This window comes from Acipenser ruthenus, chromosome 8 (assembly GCF_902713425.1).
Source record: "Acipenser ruthenus chromosome 8, fAciRut3.2 maternal haplotype, whole genome shotgun sequence".
Classification (NCBI taxonomy): domain Eukaryota; kingdom Metazoa; phylum Chordata; class Actinopteri; order Acipenseriformes; family Acipenseridae; genus Acipenser; species Acipenser ruthenus.
The window spans coordinates 3,352,439-3,362,411 of NC_081196.1; the positions used below are offsets into that span (position 1 = coordinate 3,352,439).

Below are 9,973 nucleotides of genomic sequence, written 5' to 3' on the forward strand. Positions count from 1 at the left end.
GACAGAGAATCAGAAGATCTCTCTTCATTCAGACCAGCTCTGCAGTAGAAACATTTTACCCTTTGAATGTCGTATGAAAAACATTCTGATCTAAACCAGCACAGATTCCCTTGAATAGCTGCCATGCTTGCATTGTCAAAGAGGCAGGCCAGACATGGGAACACTGTGTTTGAATGTATTTGCCTTGGGAAATGTTTTATAGTTCTACATTGTACATAACGAGGTCTGTGCAAGGCTAAGAGAGGGATTCCATAGTTAGCCTACTATAATCATTTTTCTTAAAGGCTATCGCAGAAAAAAGCTTGGTTTACTCGTTTAGAGTCTAAAAAACTGCTTTTGACGGCAGGTCACATGTATCTGTTTTTGTCTTGGCAGGCCACGGACTGTACGGCACATTTGAAACGCTCGCCTCCTGGAGGAAGACGAGGGAAGACCAGCACGTGAAGGAGAGGACGGCCATGGTGTACGCCGACTGCATGGTCCCCTTCACCCTCACCACCGCCATGTACATGGTCACCTTCGGCATCGGGGCCAGCCCCTTCACCAACATCGAGGCCGTGCGCCTCTTCTGTCGCAACACCTGCATCGCCATCTTCTTCAACTACCTCTACACACTGGCGTTCTACGGCTCCAATCTGGTGTTCACTGGCTACCTGGAAAAAAACTACCAGCATAACGTTTTCTGCAAAAAGGTGCCCAAGCCTGAGGTGGTGCAGCAGAAGCCAGCCTGGTACAGGTTCCTGATGCACACCAGGTACAAGGATGAGGCCGCCAGCTCCGTGGAGGTGAATGTGTACGAGAGCCACCTGCTGGTCTGCTTCATGAAGCGTTACTACTGTGACTGGATAACAAACACCTACGTCAAGCCTTTCGTCGTGCTCTCTTACCTGGTTTATATCTCCTTTGCCTTAATGGGCTACCTGCAGGTGAGCGAGGGCGCCGACCTCAGCAACATCGTGGCCACAGAGACGAGCACCATTGCATACACCACCGCCCAGCAGAAATACTTCAGCAATTACAGCCCCGTCATCGGCTTCTATATCTACGAGTCCATCGAGTACTGGAACGCCAGCGTGCAGGAGGACGTTCTGGAGTACACCAAGGGTTTCGTGAGGATCTCCTGGTTCGAGAGCTACTTGATCTACCTCCGGAAGCTCAACATGACCACCGGCCTGCCCAAGAGGAACTTCACGGACCTCCTGCGCAACGCCTTCCTGAGGTCGCCCCAGTTCGCCCACTTCTCCGATGACATCATCTTCGCCAAGAAATCCAACGGCGAGGTGGAGGTGGTGGCCTCCCGCATGTTCCTGGTGGCCAAGACCACGGAGAATAAGAGGGAGGAGATGTACGTCCTCCTAGACACCCTGCGCAAGCTCTCCCTCACCTCCAAGGTGAAGTTCATCATCTTCAACCCCTCCTTCGTCTACATGGACCGCTACGCCTCGTCGGTGGGAGCTCCCCTGCAGAACTCCTGCATCAGCGCCCTCTTCCTGCTCTTCTTCTCCGCGTTCCTGGTGGCCAACTCCCTCATCAACGTCTGGGTGACCCTGACGGTGGTCTCGGTGGAGTTCGGGGTCATCGGCTTCATGACCCTGTGGAAAGTGGAGCTGGACTGCATCTCGGTCCTCTGCCTGATCTACGGGGTCAACCACACCATTGACAGCTGCGCCCCGCTCATCTCCACCTTCGTGTTGGGCAAAGACTACACGAGGACTAAGTGGGTGAAGAACACCATGGAGCGCCACGGCGTGGCAGTCCTGCAGAGCTACCTCTGCTACACCGCCGGTCTCATCCCTCTCTCAGCCGTGCCTTCCAATCTGACCCGCACACTGTTTAGGTGCCTGTTTTTGATAGCCTTCGTCACCTTCTTTCACTGCTTGGCCATCCTGCCTGTCATGCTGACCTTTCTGCCTCCCTCCAAGAAGAAACGGAAAGAAAAGAAAGGGGTCGAGAACCGGGAGGAGATCGAGTGCGTGGAAATGGTGGACAGCACCCGCGTCGTCGACCAAATCACATCCGTTTGAAACCCGTCCGGAGAGAATCCGGGCATAACATCTCGTGATGAGAGACAGCGAGAGAGAGAGAGAGCGAAAGAGAGAGAAAGAGAGAGAGAGAGCGCACCACAGGATGTGAATACAGAGTGTCACGATATGCTCTGAATGGGATGTCCCTCAGCACAGAAGAAGAAAGAAGTTCTGCAGCCAAAAGATAAAGGTGGCAGAGATTAAAAGGCTGTCGGTGAGAATCTGATAGCAGGCAAGAGGGAAAAAATGTCCAGGCTGGTAAAAAAAGGTCACAACAAACAGAACCGTGAAACAGCAGCTAATGATAATGTTGTGCTGTTTGTATCCCTGCCTGGTTGAGGTTGATTAATGAGCTGCAGGTTAATTAATAGGTAGTGTAAACTGGTTCTGTGCTTGATACAAAGCAAGGCTGCTGTTAGAGGGCGGGGGGTGGGGGTTCCTGGTTTTCAGATTGGCTTTACAGTAATCTTAACCCTTATTAGCAGGTCGAATGGCAAGGCTAGATCACAGGTAGTCCTAAACTGATTATGCAATCAATACTGAGCAGGGTTTTCAGCAGGTCGTGTTTAATGTGATAGGGATTGAGATCGCTTCTACTGTCATAAGCCCCCATTACTACCTTAGGCATTGCCAGCTGGCAGACTATAATGATCTCTTTGATAATTAATGGGATCCAAAATTACAACTACTGTACACAGGAGCCACAAAATACTTATTTTCAGTTATGCAACTGAGTACTGAGTATTGAGCAGGCCAGGAAGGGTGACTCTATTACAGACAAAAAATGTAATGGTCTGGAAAACAAGAAAGATCTGAACTCTAGATAGAAAACCAGACTGTAACTAGTATCCCTCGCTCCCCTGCAACACTCTGCCCCCTAGTGGATGGAAGAAATGCCACGTTTACTCCAAGAGTAAGAAATAAATAGTGCAAAGTGAATCTAAACAACAAGGAGAGCGCATTCGTTAAGATAACTGTGCTATTGCATAGCCTTTAAGTCTGCTTTGATACGAGTTGGAGGGTTGTGTGTTGTGCACGCATTCGCCAGGGTCGGGCAGTGATCAAGGTCATAGGCCAGCCCACCAAGACCAGCAGCCATTGCATGTTATAAACAATTAGGCCGTCCATTAAAAAAAGTCACATTTACTATATTACACTGTCACTGTCTCCTCACTATAATATTATGAACGCTGTCATTTTATTAAGTCAGTGCTTTTTTTATCTATTAGTAATGCTCAGAAAAGCAAAAGCAGGAGCTGTCTTTGCTGCAGTGTGCTGATTGGAATAGATTGCTATTCCCTTCACATTATAAAATGTGAAAAGGCCTGGCAAAATGACTTCAGCTTGGCTAATATCAGTTAAGGCTAACAGTTCGTACAATGCATAACCACTGATTTAATTATTGACTTAAAAGGCAGACTGCCAATTTAAAATCAGGACAGCTTTTCCTCACTAAATGAACGCCCTCCCCAAGGCATAGAAACATAAGATGAAAAGACCATGTATATTTAGTGGTCCGGTAATGGATCAGAAATTAATTTCTAATAAACCACAGAGGAGCCCGAACCACCAAAAAGAAAAGAAACAGCTTTGTGTGGGGCGGCTCTAAAATCACTTGGCTTCTGTGAGCAACTGCCTCTGTGGAAAAGCTGTTTGAAGGATGGCTTGCATGAAGACGTACTGCATGTCCCTGTGGAAATGTTGTACTCATTCATTCTGATGAAATTAGAGGCCCTTCTCACTGGAAATGATGCCCGTCATAGGCCAGCAATGTAACAGCACATCCTATAGTATTCAGGCCAACCACAGCGCCCTCTATGGCCCTCAGTGATAGTGCTACAATCTTGGTGCCTGCACATATTTTTTCACAACATCAGCAACACACATTAACCCCCACGCTTGCTAGTTTTAATAGAAACATCAGCACTATTTTATACAGTAGTTTATACAGTAGTGTGCAAATCTATCAGAACACCCCATTCTTCTGCTGTTTCCATTTGTTGTGCGTATGAAATCAAACCACTGGAACTGAAAATCTTGGAAAATCGTCAAAATAAGCATGTTAGTGATTGTCTTATTTAATTGATGGCTGTAATAGGCCACACGTGCAATTCATTTAAAATAGTAAGAGAAAAGGAACACAGAGCCACACATGGTAAAACGCATGAGATTTTTTTTTTGAAGTTGTTTAAGATGACTAATAAAAGCACAAAGTCACACACGAGTGCCTGTTGTTTCTATATCACTGATTACTGACTGAAAATAGAAATTCATGTATATAAAGGATCTAAAATGAGAACTCCTCAGGTGTTCTGATACATGTGCACACTGCTGCAGAGACGGGACCGAAGCTGGTTGACAGTAATAGAGACAGATATATAGAAGACCCTTTTTGATAGAGAATGTATCACAGAACAGAAAGCGGGGGCTGAGATTGCAAGAACATTGGCTCCAAGTCATTTCTCATGTATTCCACCTCCTGCGTCATCAGTTACTCACTTGCATAACTTACCTGTCGAAATCCCACCCGTGCAGCTACATTAATTGGCAAGCGTTTCAATGAAAAATTCAAGTACAGCTGCAATTCCGTTATTGGGCTCCTGTTATCTAACACAGCCACTTGAAGTGAGGAGCAGAATACTGATATGAGAGCTGGACAGGCCTCCGTCCTCGAGGGAAGCACGCTCTGAAAGTCGAAATCAGCTAAACAGAGCAAACTCTGCTGGGGTTCTGTTTCGATTCGATCAGCACAGCCTCGATAACGTGATTGAAAAGTGTGGATGACATCCTTAGCAATGTTTCTCTACCTGAGGTATTGAGACCCAGTGCATACAGCTGGAGACAGACGGGATCAGGGTTTGGAGTTTAAGGGGACCTGCACAAAGATGTATGACTGCTTAGGTTATTAAAGTAGATCCCACAAGCCACCGTGTCTTATCTGGGTTGAGTGCTAGGGTCTCACCCCAGGCTGTTTAACCGCGAGCAACGACCCCACCACACAGCCCGTTTTAATTAGCTGGCACATTGGATAAATTCAACTTTGTTACAGCCTTCATCCAAATCAAAGGGAGTAAATATGCATGCCCTTGAAGTCTTGATGCTAAGCATAAGCATTCAAAACGCTGACACAGAGGATTTGGGGCCGGCTGGTGATGCATGTTAAAGTGACTGGTAAGGGAGGGTATAGTTTAATCCTCATTCTGGAGCTGAATCACACACCCTGTTTAAGAGTGCAAGGTTGGACGTGCCGAGTACCAATGCCTTTATCCACTAAGGACTGCTGGCACCGGGGGTTTAAGACTATCATTACACTTCTTAAGATCTACAGTGTGATTTGGGATGAGGACCACTTATATGGTATCTGGGGTTGTATTACCCACTGCTTCACATTGAATAACATTGTTCTGCAGTGGAAATATAAAAAGAATGCTTCAAGAACTCAAGAGCCCGTTGAGTGTACATTGGTTATGCAATTAAAAGGTGTTTTACCGTAATCTGTATCCACCTCAATGGGTTAATGACTGGAAGACCAGATTAAAATAGTCAAGATTTTGAATGCTTATACATTATTCTTTACTGACTGTCCACTGATTCAGCCTGTTCATTAAACCCAGAACTGCAAAGCTGTATTTTCCTCTTTTTTATGTAAGTTATAGGAAATAAATAAAATGTCTTTTTTTAACAGAAAACACTGTCCATGATTGTCTCCCAGTTTCACATTTTAAGCATATTTTGATCATTTGAAGACAATAACTTTAAGAACGTGACCATGTCGAATCTTATTAGGTGACCTATTCAGCTGACTTCTTAACAGCAAGCATATCAAACAAAAACACATCAGTGTGAGCCTGGGCTCTGACATCATTGTGAGCCTGGGTTCTGACATCAGTGTGAGCCTGGGTTCTGACATCAGTGTGAGCCTGGGTTCTGACATCAGTGTGAGCCTGGGCTCTGACATCAGTGTGAGCCTGGGCTCTGACATCAGTGTGAGCCTGGGTTCTGACATCAGTGTGAGCCAGGGCTCTGCTATGAGTGGGACTGAGCCTACAGCTCTGTAGATCACTTGCTGGGTTCAGCACCCAACTTTTAAAGAGGTTGTAGTAGCTAATGAAACAGTTCCATCAATCTTCCATTCACCTGGACGTTTCGATAGAAGGTTTAAAGTGTAAAAAACGACTTTACACTGCCCCATGAACTGCTGTTTAGCAGAACACCCTGACTGCAGCACAGGCTTGCAGCATGATTCGCTCATGTGTATTTGATCTGGGCATATGGCAGTGAGACTGCAGCTGATTTTCAAACCCTTTCACTGTGAAGACTCTATGGAGCCTCTGCTGACTGCACTGCAGAGCTGTACTGTCTGGGAGCCCCTGTGTGGGCTTGGTCTGCAGAGAAAGACTTTGTATTTATTGGAGGCACGCAGCTGCATTTGGTGAGATCTTCCCACCTCATTATTATTGTGAAATACTGTCTCCATGCAGATATAGGATACCAGGTGGTCTGCAGTCTAAATAAAACACCTTGCTTTCCCCATGTGCAAATGTGTGACAAAAGAACACACACTGGGTATGGCTGTAGTTCTGTTAGTACCAAAAACGTATGTTTGTTTTTTTGAGTAGGAGAAAAACTAATTTTAATGTTATAACGACTGGGGGGGGGAATGGACAATTTGAAAGTATTTGGAGTATTTGACAACTCATTACACACACAGCACTGAGCCACAGTGTAGAGAGCGTGCTATGAGACCTTTTAAGGATAATGTCTGTTCTAGAAAATTGTTGTTATTGGATAAAACAGGAGCCGGTCCAGAGCTGAAAAAGGATGCATTATAATGAATGAACACTGTAAGGAAATGCATTCTTCTTATTATTAGTATTACTATTATCATCACCATCGCTGTCATTATTATAGCAGTGTTTGTACCTGATCTCCAGCCCATTCAGCAGCCATGCTTGGCAGGTGAGTTTTTTAATAGTAGTGGATAGATAACATAGTGTAGCACCCTCTTGTGGTCATTCCTTGTAATATCATTTTTCCACTTGCTAAACTGATACGTGACAGGAATTAAGGATGCGTTTGACTTTAATCACCTGGATATTATTATTATTATTATTATTATTATTATTATTATTATTATTTGTTTATTTAGCAGACGACTTTATCCAAGGCGACTTCCAGATACTAGGGTGTGTGTGAACTATGCATCAATTGCAGTCACTTACAATTACGTCTCACCCGAAAGACGGAGCACAAGGAGGTTAAGTGACTTGCTCAGGGCCACACAATGAGTCAGTGGCTGAGGTGGGATTTGAACCGGGGACCTCCTGGTTACAAGCCCCTTTCTTTAACCACTGGACCATACAGCCTCCTGATATACTTAAAGACTATTAAAGAAGCAACACATAGGCCCTGGTTCCTCGCGGAGTGTTCTATATCCACTTATATGAGGGCTCTCGTTTACTTTGTATGACCTATTAACATCTATCGGTAAGTAATTAGTCCTATAATATAGATTGCTGATGTTTTTCAAAGACATTTAATACAATTACTTGCATCCATGTAATTACAGGTACTGACTTCAAATGCCCTTATTAGCTATGCCCGTCTTATATAAGCACACCCTGATGCTTACTCATCAATGACCTTCTCAGCATCCCATGTAACACAACTTCAATCAAATGAAAGCCTCGGCTGCTGATTATTCTCTGTAATGGAGGGATCACACGTGCAAAGCCTTCAAAGGTTTCTTGCCCTTGAATACAAACAAAGCTTCGTTCAAAGTAACAAGGGACCCGCATTTCAAGAAGCTATACACAGCGCAGTGCCGTTAACAGGACCTCCTAAATCCAAACACTGTTTTATTAAATAAAACAAGCACGCTGCACTGCTGGACAAATGCGATCTGAACATCGGAGCAAGTTTCCAGGGCAGGTATCGTGTGCATGTCCAAGTTTATTTTTAAGAGGGCTAAGCAACCCCACTTGGCCCATTTGAGCTGGGATGACCCCATGCAAACAACTGTGGGTACCGAGCAGCCGTGCACTGCAAGTCACTTTAATTATTCAAGAGAAGAAAGCGGCTCAGAAACAAGTCTGACAAGAGCACTTACGCTCGCTCTCAGACTGCAAACCCTCTATTGAAGTCTGTGCAAAACCCCCGAGCCGTTTCCATGAAGCCCTCTTCAGAAAACATTACCTTTACATTACATTGTCTTCATCCTCCGCATAGCGCACGAGCACCTGCTCACCACAACACTGCCCTTGCATTTTAAAAAGGGTTTTTTTTTTATCCTGGGCACTCGGCTACCAGGTAGGATTAATTTCTCATGAACACATCTGAACGCACAAATTGACATGAGAGTTAAGCTGGTGCTGTTACAATGAGAAGCGTGCAAACGCGAACAGCCGTGACTGCCGTGCCTTGCTGAAATGCGAATTTCACTTTGCGTTCATGGCCTTTAGACTGTATGACTAATTCCCAGTGAAGGCTTTGTAACGATCAGGATCGCGGAAGATAACCCAAGTCCTCAGTCTTGCAAGTGGCTCCAATACCTGTGATACCCGATTTGATAAACGCTCATCAGAAACTTGAAACAAGCTTTTTTGCTTTAAAAAAAAAGACTTTTCAGCACTTCCAATGCTAGCTCCAAATGCAATTCATGTCCACCTGGTGGCAGGATGTTGCAATTGCAGCTAAACACGTAAGAGCAGCTCTCTGTGTATCCCTGGAAACTAGCTCCCGTGTTTTCTTGAGTGTGCGGCAACATCAAACACACTGTAATCTATCTATTAAAAAGCCACGAGAGAACCTGCGAGCAGAGCTGCTGTCACTAATGAGCTTGTCCCATTCCTCTGACTCGTGTGTAAATATTTACCATGCTGTGTTTACCTGCAGTGAGCAAATGGGTCGGAGAGACTTAAACACGGGCCAGCAGTGCTACTTCAAACCACAAGGGGCCGCACTCGAGTCTGCATTCAGCACGGATTGCACTCGAGGGGGTCTTTGTGGCGGACAGGAGATAATTATACAGTTTACAAATGATGCACCGTTGAAATAATTGTTTGGGGCATTATTGTTGCAAAAAAGAACTACAGTGTGTGTACACAACGTGTATAATAATAATAATAATAATAATAATAATAATAATAATAATAATAATAATAATAATAATAAGCGGAGGGAGGTATTAACAGTTCTTCACATTTGCATGCGTGGCGACTAGTCTAGTTTATATGGGGTCATACAGAAGACACACATTATTATTATTATTATTATTATTATTATTTATTTCTTAGCAGACGCCCTTATCCAGGGCGACTTACAATCGTAAGCAAAAACATTTCAAGCGTTACAATACAAGTAATACAATAAGAGCAAGAAATACAATAACTTTTGTTCAAGTAAAGTACAAGTTTGACAAACCACAATTCAATAATACAGCAGGTAATAGTGATAGTTACATCAGGATATGATTAAATAGTGATAGTTACATCAGGATGTGATTAAATACAAAGTACTACAGGTTAAAAACTTGGCAGATTACAGTATTCTGAAGTACAGGATTAAATGCAGTAAAATAGGGGCTGATAAGACCAAAATAAAGCACATTTACATGAAGGGTGATAGTGTCCCAGGATACAAACAGAGGAGTTCTACAGGTGCTCTTTGAAGAGGTGAGTCTTAAGGAGGCGCCGGAATGTGGTCAGGGACTGGGCAGTCCTGACATCTGTAGGAATCACATGCACGATATAGGCTCATGGCGATGCCAGTTTCCCCATATAAAGCAATGGGGGGGAAATAAACATTTTCAATGAAATATATTTTTATTATGTGCAAAATTACATTTTTTTTAGATCTTTTCAACATTTAAATCATGGGGTAAATAGGTTTTTAACTGTATACTACACAATAATACGTGCAGTGTGCGTGCACGTCCACGCCCCCTGCGC

General features: G+C 44.2%; 1 protein-coding gene across 1 annotated transcript in view; it reads left to right on the forward strand.

Moving 5' to 3' along the window:
* LOC117406663 (patched domain-containing protein 1-like) overlaps positions 1 to 2,131 on the forward strand; it is a 20,834-nt gene extending 18,703 nt beyond the window's left edge. Inside the window, exon 3 of the mRNA XM_034010873.3 lies at positions 376 to 2,131. Coding sequence (XP_033866764.3) covers positions 376 to 2,024 — 1,649 coding nt within the window. The 3' untranslated portion in view covers positions 2,025 to 2,131. The remainder of the gene's footprint in view (positions 1 to 375) is intronic.
* The last annotated feature ends 7,842 nt before the right edge of the window (positions 2,132 to 9,973 follow it).